The sequence below is a fragment of the Cnephaeus nilssonii genome (assembly GCF_951640355.1).
Source record: "Cnephaeus nilssonii genome assembly, chromosome: 3".
NCBI classification, from domain to species: domain Eukaryota; kingdom Metazoa; phylum Chordata; class Mammalia; order Chiroptera; family Vespertilionidae; genus Cnephaeus; species Cnephaeus nilssonii.
The window spans coordinates 58,695,029-58,709,422 of record NC_137074.1 but is presented as its reverse complement, the minus strand read 5'-3'; the positions used below and the strand labels follow the sequence as shown (position 1 = coordinate 58,709,422).

The 14,394-nt window shown below is 40.4% G+C and overlaps 1 protein-coding gene across 2 annotated transcripts in view; it reads right to left on the bottom strand.

The window, feature by feature from the left end:
* The window catches only part of GPR156 (G protein-coupled receptor 156), a gene marked incomplete at both ends in the record, with an annotated part of 62,604 nt that extends 53,519 nt beyond the window's left edge, over positions 1-9,085 (bottom strand). For both annotated transcript variants that reach the window (XM_079766877.1, XM_079766878.1), the window contains 2 exons: positions 8,672-8,805; positions 8,990-9,085. In XM_079766877.1, the coding sequence (XP_079623003.1) occupies positions 8,672-8,805; positions 8,990-9,085 (230 nt within the window). The remainder of the gene's footprint in view (positions 1-8,671; positions 8,806-8,989) is intronic.
* Between the last annotated feature and the right edge of the window lie 5,309 nt (positions 9,086-14,394).

The following is a 14,394-nucleotide window of genomic DNA, read 5'->3' as shown; positions in this document are numbered from 1 at the left end:
CCCCCTGGTGGTCAGTGTGCATCACAGCGACTGGTCGTTTCACTGTAATGGTTGTTTAGGCTTTTATTATATAGATAATGCTGCCATGAATATTCAAGTCCCTTATGAGATACATGATTTGAAAATATTTTCTCCCATTCTCTAGATTATTTTAACTTTCTTTATTTAAAAATTTATTAAATATTTATTGTTCAGTTTATTATAGTTGTTCCTCTTTTTTCCCCCCATAGCTCCCTTCCACCTGGTTCCCACCCCACCCCATGCCCTTACCCCCCCCCTGCACTGTCCTCATCCATAGGTGTACGATTTTTGTCCAATCTCTTCCTGCACCCCCACACCCCCTCCCCCCTGAGAATTGTCAGTCCACTCCCTTTCTATGCCTCTGAATCTATTATATTCACCAGTTTATTTTGTTCATCAGATTTTTTATTCACTTGATTTTTAGATTCACTTGTTGATAGATATATATTTGTTGTCACTTTGTTGTTCATAATTTTAATCTTTACTTTTTTCTTCTTCTTCCTCTTCTTAAAGAATACCCTTCAGCATTTCATATAATACTGGTTTGGTGATGATGAACTCCTTTAGCTTTTTCTTATCTGTGAAGCTCTTTATTTGACCTTCAATTCTAAATGACAGCTTTGCTGGGTAGAGTAATCTTGCTTGTAGGTTCTTGCTATTCATCACTTGGAATATTTCTTGCCACTCCTGTTTGGCCTGCATAGTTTCTGTTGAGAAATCAGCTGACAGTCATATGGGTACTCCCTTATAGGTAACTAACTGTTTTTCTCTTGCTGCTTTTAATATTCTCTCTTTGTCTTTTGTCCTTGGCATTTTAATTATGATGTGTCTTGGTGTGGTCCTCTTTGGATTCCTCTTGTTTTGGGTTCTCTGTGCTTCCTGGACTTGTAAGTCTATTTCTTTCATCAGGTAGGGGAAGTTTTCTGTCATTATTTCTTCAAATAGGTTTTCAATATCTTGCTCTCTCTCTTCTTCTGGCACCCCCATAACTCAGATATTGGTACACTTGAATTTGTCCCAGAGGCTCCTTACACTATCTTCATATTTTTGAACTCTTTTTTCTTTTTGCTTTTCTGGTTGGGTGTTTTTTGCTTCTTCAGATTTCAAATCTTTGACTTGATTCTTGGGATCATCTAGTCTGCTGTTGGATCTCTGTATATTACTCTTTATTTCAGTCAGTGTATGCTTAATTTCTGATTGGTCTTTTTTCATATCCTTGAGGGTCTCACTAAGTTCCTCAGAGGTTTCTAGAAGATTCTTGAGTAACCTTATAACTGTGGTTTTGAACTCTATATCCAGCAGTTTGCTTTCCTCCATTTCTTTCATTTGTGACATGTTTCTTTGTCTCCGCATTTTGGCTGCTTCCCTGTGTTGATAGAGTGGCCTTGTGTGCTAGGTCTCCCATAGGGCCCAGTGCCTCAGCCTCCCCAATTACCTGATGTGAACACTCTTGGTGCACCCCTTTGTGGGCTGTGTGCACAGTCTTGTTGTAGTTAAGCCTTGATTGTTGTTGGTATCACTGGGAGGAATTGACCTCCAGGTCAATTGGCTGTGAGGACTAGCTGTATTGACAATGGGAGAACTGCTGTGCTGGAGACACCCTTATGGGGCAGGACTTGCTTCAGTAGGGTTTTGGTGCTCACTGAGTCTGCCCCTTGAGTGTGTTGCTTATGGATGTGAAGAGTTGTAATCTGGTATGGTCTCACACTGATCACTGGGTACACTGGCTCTTGGATCTCCAAGGAGATGCAAAGTCAGCCACTGCCTGATGCCACTCAACAGGAGCTACAGAGAGATCTGCAGATTCCTCCTCTTTGTTTGGGGTTTGGAAGTCCCCAGATGAGGCCCAGCTGTGAAGCAATGCAGGCTGCCACTGCAGGGCCTTAGGCTTTCTTTTGGATGCTTTGGAGCTCTCTGACCCAGCTGCAGTTTGTTATGTTTTAGGTTGCAAGAGGGACAGGACATTCATATGCAAAATCCACTGTGCAAAGCTTGGGTTGGGTTGTAAATTGGGTGGGGCAGGGTCTCAGGGAATCACCAGGGTAGAGCAATCAGCAATGGCTACCAGTCTGCCTTGCCCCGGAGAGGTCCCTGGGTCTCTGTGTCCCACGGCCCCGTGCAGGAACAATGATCACTGTGAGCACCTCAGAGAGAAAGCTGCCCTCACATTCCTGCCTGATGCCAGACAGTCTAGTTTCTCCCTGTATGAATCTGGGTCCCCAGAGTCTCACCCGGAACTGGAGTTCAGAGCAATCAGGAGCTTGTATCTCCCTCCCGATTGAAAAAACAACAGTGTACCCAGTTGCCAGCCTGTTTCGCGTGCCTCCGTACCTCTGCACTTCTGCACCTCTGTGCTTCCTACCAGTCTCAATGCACTTTTTTCTTTCCTTCTAGTTGTAGAACTTCCACTCAACCAGGTTCCCATGGTTCTGGATGATATTTGTTTTGTCTTTTAGTTGGAGTTTTGATGTGGTTGTGAGAGGCAACAAGTACAGGTGTTCACCTATGCTGCCATCTTGGTTCTATTTTAACTTTCTTGATGGTGTTCTTTGAAGCACAAAAGTTTTAAATTTTGATGAGACTGAATGTATTTTTCTTTTGTTACTTGAACTTTTGGTATTATTTACCAATGTTGTCTTGATAAACAAAAATTCTTAATGTTTTTACTACTATCAATGGTGCCATAAAAAGTCTTACGCAATTCACCTTTGCATTTAAAGTAAAACTATCTATTCTATCTTTCAATGTCCATGATATAAAACCTTAAGTGATAAATTTTTTTCAGAAAGTAATATTAAAAAATAGTTTTTTCGCCGAGACCGGTTTGGCTCAGTGGATGGAGCGCCGGTCTGCAGACTGAGGGGTCCCGGGTTCGATTCCAGTCAAGGGCATGTACATTGGTTGCGGGCGCATCCCCAGTGGGGGCTGTGCAGGAGGCAGCTGGTCGATGTTTCTCTCTCATCAATGTTTCTGGCTCTCTATCCCTCTCCCTTCCTCTCTGTAAAAAAAATCAATAATATATATATATTTTTAAAAATAGTTTTTTCTCCACTGATAAGTTGACATGTATCCTCCATTTGGATATTTCCTTTTGTTTATTTAGAAAACTCAAAGATAACTTTTAAAACTTTAATTGAAAAATATGCATAAAGAAAAGAATATTATAAGCATACAATTCAGTGGATTTTTGAAAACTGACACACCTGTGCAACCAGCAAGCAGGTCAAGAAATAAACATTACTAGCACTCCAGAGCCTTCCTCTTGCTCCCTCCATTACTGAGCTCCCACCACCACCCCCTAAACTTCTCAACCTTTCTAATGCCGCAACCCTTTAATATAGTTCCTCATGTTGTGGTGACCCCCAACCATAAAATTATTTTCATTGCTACTTCATAACTGTAATTTTGCTACTGTTAATGAATCGTAATGTAAATATCTGTGTTTACTGATGGTCTTAGGCGACCCTGCTAGTGGTTCTCAACCTGTGGGTTGCGACAGGTTGAGAACCGCTGCTGTAGAGCCTAGGGACTTGCTCATGTTTTTCCACCCCGATGATACAGTTGAAGCTCCAAGGAACCCTTAAAATCACATTTTTATATAGTCTCCTGAGCACTGTAGGGGTTTAGCCCAGGAAGTATTTACAGTTGATATTGAAAAACCTCATTCAGGTGATACTATAAGACTTTAAGGAATGGAAAGAGTGAAGATGAGGATGAGTCTAATCTTTCTCAAAAGTGTGGAGATCTTCAGGCCTTTTATTATAATAGAAAATAATGTGAAACCTGGGTAGTCAGAGAGATCTCAGAAGGCTACAACAATAACATGCTTGAGAACCATGACTCATACAGTGTGTTGGATTTCCTGAAGGCAGAGAGAACAAATATAGCAGGGTACATGAAGTAAGTAAGTCAATTCTGATGTATCTGCCAGAGACCTGCATAAGGACCTATCTAAGAAGTTGTGATAAAGGGAGGAGGCCACAGGGATGGACACATTTCAGCCATTTACCAGCATCTGGTTCTTTGGCTTCCCCTCCAGCCCATGGTGCAGACAGAGGTGGCAGGTGCCTCTATGCAGTTCCCCGTGTTGGGAGAGACAATCTGCCATGTACCCTAAGTGGCTTTTAGTATTGTATCTAAGAAATCTTTGCTTATTCCAAGGTCACAACATTTTTCTCTTAAGTTTTCTGTGAGAAAAATTTAGGACTAGGTTTTACAGTTAGGTCTATGATCTATTTTGAGTTAATTTCAGAATATGGTGCAATATGTAGATCAAAGTTCATTTTTTCAAGTCACCTGAGGGTTAAGCCATTTTAGTTTTTTTCTTTCTAAAATAGGTGCCTTCTACTTATCTTTCTTATCTTCTTACACTGGCTAAAATCTCCAATGCTGAATAAAAGTGGTGAGAGCAAACATCTTGTTTTCTTTCTGATCTTAAAGGGAAAATAATCAGTCTTTTACCATTAAAAATGGTGTTAGTTAAAGGTTTTTCATAGATGTATTTTCTGAAGTCGAGAAAATTCTCTTCTATGCCTAGTTTGTTGATATTTTATCAGGAATGGATGTTGATTCATGTCAAATGCTTTTTCTCTATTCAGATAATCCTATGGTGTTTTTTTAAGTTGGTAAATATGGTGAATTATATTGGTTGAGCTTTGAATGTCAAACCAACCTTGCATTCCTTTGTCATGGAGCATTATCCTTTTTATATTTAGCAGGACTCAGTTTGTTAAAATTTGGTTTAGAATTTTGAATTTATGTTAGTGAGGGATATTAGTTTATAGGTTTTTTGTTGTTGTTAGGTTTTCATGTTAGGGTAATGCTGTCCTCATATAATGAGTTAGGAAATACTCCATTATTTTCAGTATTTTTAGAAGACTTTGAGTAAAACTGCAACAATACAGGCAGATTAACCAGGTGCCTCTGGCACATTCTCACAAGAATACAGGCAACCGGCCAGCTATGGCTGCAGTCTTTCACGACTTGACTGGGTGGGGAGGGGGGGCGGGGCGGGGAGAATCTGCTTCTAGGCTCATTCACTTCTAGGCCTCAGAAGATCTATTTTCAAGTTCACTGACATGGCTGTTAGGAGCCTCAGGTCTTTGCTAACTGCAGACTGGAAACATCAGTTCCTTGCCCTGTGGGTCTCTCCATAGGGCAGCTCACAACGTGGCAGGTGGCTTCCCTCAGAGTGAATGACTCAAAGAGTAAGACAGATCCAAGATGAAAGATATAGTCCTTTTGTAACCTTGTCCCCAAAGTGACATCTCATTTATAAGCAAGTCAATAAGTTCAGGTCATACTCAAGGAAAGATGATTTCACAAGAATATAACTATCAGGAGGTAGAAATCATTGAAGAACATATTAGAGGCTGCCTACCATAGTTGTTCTTAACATTACCTTACTATCCTTCTAATACCTGTAGAATCTTAGGTGCTTTCACTTATCCATTCCTTATTTGGGTAATTATATCTTCTCTCTTTTTCTCTTGATCACTTGAACTAGAGGTTGGTCAACTTTATCAATCTTCATAATGAACTTTGGTTTCATTGTTTTCCCCTGTTGTTTTTCTGTTTTTATTTGATCAACTTCTATTCTGATCTTTATTATTTTCTTTCTTTTCTTTACTTTGGGGACTATTTGCTTTTTTTCTTGCTTTTTAAAGCAGAGTTTTCTTCTTTTCTGCCACCAACTACTGCTTTAATGGCATCCAACAAATTTTGATACTTTATATTTTCATTTTCATTCCGTTGAAAATGCTTTTCATTTCTCTTTTGATTTCTTCCTTGGCCATGAATTATTTTAAAGTGTTCTATTAGGTTTCCAAATATTTCAGGATTTTCCGAAGATCTTTCTGTAATTGATTTCTAATTTAATTCCAATGTCGTCAGAGAACATATTCTGTATGACTCGAATCCTTTTATATTTAATGAGACTTTTTCCATGTCCCAGAATATGATCTACCTTAGTAAACATTCCATGTATACTTGAAAAGAATGTGTCTTCTACAGATGTTGGTATAGGATTATATAACTATCAATTAGGTCAGGTTGGTTGATAGTGTTATTCTATATCTTTACTGATTTTTCTCTAGTAGACTATATTTTTAAATTTTTATTTTAAAATGCAATATCTGCAACTGAACTCAAACATTACTGTGTTATTTTATTTTATTACAATATTTTCCTTTCCTCTGACACATACATGTGTGCATGCATACACATATAATCACAAATTTAGAGACCACAGAACTGGAATGAAATGAAGCATCTAATTGTGATACTGCACCTTTGAATAAATGTTATTATTTAAGAAAGAACTTTTGAAACTGGGTTATCTTATCTTCCCTTATCTGACCTTGTAAGCTACTTAATTGCAAAATGTGTTTTTATTCACGGTGCCTCTTACTATTTTTTTTATGGTTTCTTTTTTTTTCTTTATTGATTAAGGTATTTTATTCTTCATGCCAAGTCATGCTCCCACTGCAAGCAAGGCAGGCAGTAAACACAGTTGTTCTACTACCACAGTGTTTCTATTTTAACCAGATATATAAATGATTTTAAAACCTTGCATTCTACAATTGTATATAAAAATAATGTGTTGGGGGGGATAGTATGGCCCTAACACTTGAAACATATTTAACTCTGTAACCAGAATGCTAATAAAAATAATAATTATTGTATTAAAATACTAGCACTCAATAAATTTCCACTATCATTTGTACCCAGGATCATAGCTGATTTTTGTAGCTTAAATCCTCGAGGGTATTTGCCTCCCATAAATGACATTATCATCCAAATTTGCTCTGGATCTGTGCTTTCTTCAACAATCAATTCTTTTTAAACACAAGGGAAATGTGTTTTCTGCTTCTTTATCTATTGCTACAGCTTCACCAAATAGCTTCATATTGTAGGAAGGACACCCAATTCTTGAAGCCAGTAAACCAGCCTAATATTATTATATGGGAAAGCAGTATCCTCGTATTCTTAACTTAAAGCTTCCTTCTTTAACTGTAGAAAGCTTGCTCCTGAATTCTTTAAACCATTTATTTTTCTGGGGGAAAATTACATAAAAACCAATAATAATATTTTCTTATTTGCCAATCAGGTATTAATTTGCATTATAAAAATCTGCTATAGCTAAAAAGACTACTTCATAGTTCTCTAACCTTGAAATGTGTGACTTTCTTAGTCATTTTCTTGGCAGCAGCCACAACATGTTTACTAAGCACCTATTATATTCCAGAGTCTGTTCTAAATATTGGAGACAGTAGTGAGCATGAAAGACAAGGCCCCGGTGTTTACAGTCTTTATATTCTGGTGGGGGATACAGACAACAAAAAGGTAAATCAATAAATATGGTCATATCAGAGAGTTATACTTACTATGAAGTAAATAAAACAGTGATGGGCTATGGAATGAGATATGGGGACTGGGTAGCCATTGAGTAAAGAGGCTACTTTAGATAAGATAGTCAGGGAAGACTTCTCTGAAGAGGTGACATTTGAGCCAAGACCTACATGATGAGAAGTAACTAGTCATGAAAAGATACGGAGAAGACTGTTAGGTAGTGGGAATAGCAGGGGGCTGTAAGTCAAAGGCCTGAGATGGGAGTAGGTTTAGTGTATTTGAGGAACAGAATGAAAGTGGCTGGAGCAGCGGTAGGGGTATACTCAGGACAGGGTACCACATATCACTGCCATGTTGAGGTTGGCTCCACAGACCAAGTCACTGCTACTTAATAATTCCATGTCCTCCATGCCTCAAGTGGCCAATGGCACCCCAAAAGGCCCGCTAGACAAATTCTACTGACTGATCCTCCTCTGAGTGCCAAACCAGGTAATGGAGCATGATACACTTGATCACCACCAAGTTTAAGGCTGGAGTGGGGCCAAACAAGTTTGGCTTCTCTGAGGGAGTTGTTGAAATCTGATGTGGGCTCCATCCAGGAAAAACAACAACAACAACAAAACAAAAAAAGCTGTGTGGAAGGAAGGGAGGACTGGAGGCCGCCTGGGACCGCTGGGGCAGGATGAGGGTGCCGTGTGCTGGAGTGGAGGGGATAGAAGGGTTGGTCCCTGAGGAAAGGATCGAACAGCAGTGAAGGCAAGATTCTGCAAGTCCCTTCAGAAGGCAGTCATCATTGTTTCCTTTTGTCAGCCCTAGGAGCCACAGGTACTTACCCTAATGAGCCAGTGATCTTCCAGCCAGTCAGAATTGTCTAGCAGGAAAACCAGGTATTTTTGCAAAAACCTTCACCCAACCAGATTGGTTCCAATTGTGCTGCCACAAACTTAGTATTGCTTCAGAAGATTTCTCTACATGCTCTCCATTTTTAATATAAACCCCTCATCTTCTTAGAAGAGTTGCGACCTTCTTTCTGAGGAGAGAATCTCCATGCTCTTTGGGGGAGGGGGGTTATTCTTGCAGTAGGTAGCACAACACTGGGCTAAATCTTTCTCCTCCAGACGGAATTCTACCCCAAGGCCAGGACCATTGAGGCGGGGGGAGTTCTTACATAGCTTAATGCCACAGAAGGAGACAAGATCTACTGATACCGCTGGCAGTTTATAGTACCAAAAAGATACTAACATTCTGGGTTTCATGATCCAGGCAGTGGGAGATGAGAAACGAGGCATGGGCTGCTTACCTGTTCTTTCTGCAACGAATTGTGAAGCCAAGAAAGAGGACTATCAGAAGAAGTCCACAGCTGAGAAAAGTCCAAACGATACCCACGAGGGCAGGAGACAATGAGGAAATGGTCTTACTGTGGGGGGAAGAGGTCTGAGAACAGAATAAAGAGAAGCTGTCAGGAATGAGGCTCTTCGGTAGATCAAACGGGAACTACCCCATAAACCAAAGCCTGGGAATACAGGTCCTTCATTAACATTCCCTCCTCCTCCTCCACCCCCTCCCCGCAACACATGTATTTCTGAGCAGCCCTGACTCCCCAGGGCTGCTTACTCACAATGGTTGTCTTGCAGAGATCATGAATGGGTCTCCGATCCAGCTCCTGGCCAGGTAAACTGTCACACAAGTCAGAGCAGTTTATTTCAGGCTCCATGTCATCACAGGCCCCTCTTGGTGTATGCGTATTCAGTCTTGATCACCCGCTGGTAGGGTACCAGCAGATCTTTGTCTAAAACATAAGAGCATCTCAAATCTTGTCTTCAGAGGTGCCATTTTGGGGCTGGCTCCTGGCTCAAAATCTGGGATGGACAACTCATTCAGGTGGAAGCGAAGGGTTATTCCACTAAGCTCCTTCCTCAGCCACCCTCCAGGCTCTCCGGGTGCCCTGTTGCCAGTGCATACCATGTGAGTCAGGAGTGGGCATCTTAGTAACCACAAAGTGATGATTCTGGCTTGCCACCAGATGGCAGTCACTGCTCCAAGTACTCACGCAGGTCCCGAAGGAAAGGAATCAAACCTGTTAACAAATAAATTATACATTTATGTATATGTAAATGGTCTATTAGAGGTTTCAAATATTTTATATATTTTAACTAGATAGTTATATTTTATTATATACAGTTATATACTTTATTACATATAACAAAGGTTTAAAATAGTATACTTAAATAAAATATATTGTAAACCTCTTTAATAAGCAATCATTTAAAAACAAAGACAAAGCACATCTGACAATTAGATATAAAGCTTTAGAGATAGAAAGCCCTACAGTCTTTCTTCAGATCCTTTTTATGGCCCAGCACTGTAAAAACTTTAGTTCAGAGATGTGAAGCACATCTTCCTTTTTTCCCTACTGAGAAATCCTCTGCCCTTCCAAGATCTTTCCACGCAACTCATGGCTTAAGTTCTGTCTGATCCTGGGGGGTGGGGGGCTCTGGTGCCCCCCGCTGTCTGCATGCAATGTCTGCCGGTCACTCTCGCTACTGATCTCTGGGGGAATGGAGGGACTTTCTATGTCCACTCAGCTGGGGGCACAGGAGGATATCTGAGCCCTTTGCCAATAGTTTTCTGCTTGTTTTTAAACTACTAGAAGAAGTGGAATAGGCTACTTAGATAATAGGGGGAGAAACTGAGGACTTTAGGAATGTCCTCAGAGTGAGCAACTGGACAGAGGATGGCGTTATTCCTTCAGAAGATGCTCACAATGTGAATACTGTGATAAAGAGAAGCTCTACCTTGCAGAACAAAAGTAGAAATACAGAAAGACTCAGTTTAGCCCCAGCAGAAAAGGTAGGTAGGTCCCTTTAAAGCAATCTATCACGTAATAGAGAAAACAGATTTGAAGTTTTACCAGTGGAAATTTATAAGAGGATATCATTTCTGCTTTTAAAACAGCTTAGCACAACTTTCTCTTATTGTAGAGAAAAAGTGGAAGCAGAAAAAATATCAATTATTATTTCAATTGCCACAGAACACAGAATTTCTGTTTAAGCCAGAACAATAGTGACAGGTGTAGAATGCCAGCTTTGGATTCTGCGTGCTTAAGCATGAACAATATAGCACCAGGTGCTGCCTACTCATTGGCCTCTCCTATGGCCCTGAATTATTTACCAGGTTCATTATAATGAAATCCCAAGAGAACTAACAGCCACTATCTCCTGTCAAGACATTTAAATTCTTGTGCAGTCTAGTCAGATTACTGAATGCAAAATTAATAAGTAAATATTAAAACATGACTATTTGCATCCTAATCTAATTGATATTGTTGAAAAGACCTTTTGTTCTTTTTCTTCTATTTAAAGTTAGACATCTCCTATTGTGCCTTATAGCATAAGAGTAATATTGTAAGCTTTATTACTTGATGTACTACATGTACATCATGATGGATTTGAAGGTATATTTTTCCTATATTTCCCTTTTTAAATTTTTTAAGTATTTTTTATTGATTTCAGAGAGAGGAAGGGAGGCGGAAATAGAGATAGAAACAACAATGATAAAAGAGAATCATTGATTGGCTGCCTCCTGCATGCCCCCTACTGGGGATTGAGCCTGCAACCTGGGTGCGTGCCATGACCAGGAATCAAACCGTGACCTCCTGGTTCATGGGTCGATGCTCAACCACTGAGCAGCACTGGCTGGACTGCCCTTTTAATCATACTGGCAAATAAACACACTTATATTTGAACCATTATCAAGTCCATGTTTATGTATCCTTAAATCAGATTGAAGTATATATCAGTGTGTGTGTGTGTGTGTGTGTGTGTGTGTGTGTGTGTGTGTGTGTGTAGAACTTCATTTTGTTCTCGCTGCAACAGCAGAGAAGTGAGGAAACTTGCCCCAAATCTGTAAAGGGAGGACTTGAATCCAGGAGTTTACAATCCAAAAACAATGTCCTCCTGGCACACACCCTTCCGTGGGCAGACACTCTGGACTGACTTCTCCTGAGAATACATCAAATGGTCTGGTGGGTGTTTTCATGTTTAGTTCACAACTATGGGTTCCCTGCAGTGTGGCACACAATAGTCTGTCTAAACCAGTATTTCTCAACCGGAGTGACTTTTTATCCCCAGAGAACATATGGCAATGTCTGGAGATACTGTGGTTGTCAAAACTGAGAGGAGCCCTGGCCATTGTGTTAAGTGGTTAGAGCGGTGGCCTGTGCACTGAAGGGTTGAGGTGTGATTCCCCATCAAGGGCACATCCCTATGCTGCAGGGTCATTCCCTGGCCCGTGTCAGGGTGTGTGCGGGAGGCAACCAATCTGTGTCTCTCTCATATCGACATTTCTCTCCCCTGCCCCTCGCCTTCCTCTCTCTCTCTAATAATAATAATAATAATAATAATAATAATAATAATAATAAATAAATAAATCATTGGGAAAAAATATCCTCAGGTGAGGATTAGCAAAACAAAAAACAACAACACACAAATTGAGAGGAGGGTGCTTCTGACATCTAGTAGGTGGAGGCCAGGGATACTGCTGAACATCCTTCAATTAACAGGATGGTCCAAAGAACAAAGAATTCTCAGGCCCCGAATGTCAATAATACTAAGGTTGAGAAACCCTGATCAACACTGGATCCTAGAGAGCTGACAATTTTAAGCCCAAATCATCCTTGGGAGATTCTGTGAATACGATGGGGTTGTCCATCTAGACATAAATTCCCTAGGGGATAAGTTTCTGAGTACATTGGAAAGGCCCCCTTGGACAAACTGAACTCACTGGCATGGGACTTTGCATTCCAGGTTCCCCTCCAGTCCATGGATATCCAGTGTAGAGACCTTACATATCACGATCCTGGGCTCCCCCAGGGGTAGGCAATCAACTTCAATGTTAGCACACATTCAAAGAGACTCACACATGAGGAGCTGGTGAAACAGTGAATGGCTCAGTATTGAGAAGAGAGAGTTGGATGATTCAAAAAAAGAAGAAAATCAATCTTTAAGAATTAAAAATAAATTTAAATAAATGAACCAAACTATATCAAGTTGATGGTATAACCACATAGAGAAAAATTATTTTAAGTAACAATAACTTGATTATATATTCTAAGGACAAAAAATACCCACAAAATATCTTAAACTGCATTAAGTGGGTAATGTTCCTAGTTTATATATATGAATACACACATATAAGTATCTATTAGACAAAGCAAATAAGTAATTATATTTATGTCATTGGGAACTAAGATTTTCAAAGTCAGAGAAAAGAGATACACACATAAAATAAAATAAGTTTAAAAAAAGCTCAACATTTAATATTAGTGGGGAATAACAGTATGAACTCAGAATTTTTTAAAAAACATTCATATTTCCCAGTCTGTTGGAAATAATTATAACCCAGTAACAATAAAGATGTTCAGATCATTGTCTTTGAAGCCACTTTTCACTAAAATAAATCTGCTTTCTTTAGCAAAATGGACAATTTATGGAGCTGGAAATAAACAACATGAACCTGGGACGTCTTGCCATATCCTATATAATAAAGAGGTAATATGCAAATTGTCCATCACACCCTCACACACAAGATGGCCACCCCCATGTTGTCACAAGATAGCCGCCCCCATGTCATCACAAGATGGCCACCACAAGATGGCCAGCAGGGGAGGGCAGTTAGGGGTGATCAGGCCAGTAGGGGAGGGCAGTTGGGGGTGAACAGGCTGGCAGGGGAGGGCAGTTAGGGGCAACCAGGCTGTCAGGGGAGGGCAGTTAGGGGTGACCGGGCTGGCAGGGGAGGGCAGTTGGGGATGTTTGGGCCGGCAGGGGAGGGTAGTGGGGGACGATCGGGCTGGCAGGGGAGGGCAGTTGGGGGCAATCAGGCTGGCAGGGGAGCAGTTAGGCATCGATCAGGCTGGCAGAGGAGTGGTTAGGGGGTGGTCAGGCTGGCAGGCAGAAGCAGTTAGGGCAATCAGGCAGGCAGGCAGCGAGTGGTTAGGAGCCAGCAGTCCTGGATTGTGAGAGGGATGTCCGACTGCTGGTTTAGGCCTGAGGGTCCCAGATTGGAGAGTGTGCAGGCTGGGCTGAAGGACACACACCCCCATGCATGAATTTCATGCACCGGGCCTCTAGTGAGAAAATAAGAGTATCAGAGCAGTGTCATGTCAAAATGATATAGGTGTCAACTGCCTCTCACCAGGTAATGACAGGATAATTTCAGCATCAAAAATAATAATAACTGTAGTACACTGGAACATACATGGCACATAGTAGGCACTCAATAAATGCTTATTGAATGAACGAGTGAATTTAGCATTGTAGGTATTAATAGGCTATTATTGAGGGTGTGATCTACAACACTGACTTAGTGGCTCCTCCAGGAGGACACATGGTATAATTTCTCTTCCTCTCAAATATCAGGAAACATACTATGTTTCTCTCTTTTCTTTCTTTCTTTCTTTCTTTCTTTCTTTCTTTCTTTCTTTCTTTCTTTCTTTCTTTCTTCCTTTCTTTCTTTCTTTCTTTTGCTTGCCAGGAAGATCTCCTTATGTCTTTTCTTCCCACTACATATTTTATATTAAAAGCAGAAGGAAGGAGTACAGTTGGAATAATAGGGATGTTTCCACCCAATGTGAGCAAACAGATACATTATTTGAAGTCCCACAACCTCAGGTTACCCAGTAAGAAAGATAAGACAGAGCCACAGGCAAATGCATAAAAAAAATGTATCTATTCAAACCACTACCACCAACAGCATTGTACTAGATGTTCACTGAGGTTCCTTTTGGCACCAATGTTGTCTGAGGTAATAGTTCTCTGCTAACTATACTAATGTAGGCAGCAGATACATGGACAATTATAAACAACAGGGAATCTGAAATGCATTTTTAATTACCTTTGAATGCATTGTGTTATGTTCTGGTAGCAGATTTACAAATATCCTGAATATGGGTCACTTATACTAATAGTAAATTCACTTCTATTCTCTGTGCATACACTGCTTTTCATGGGGCAGCAAGCAGGTGCA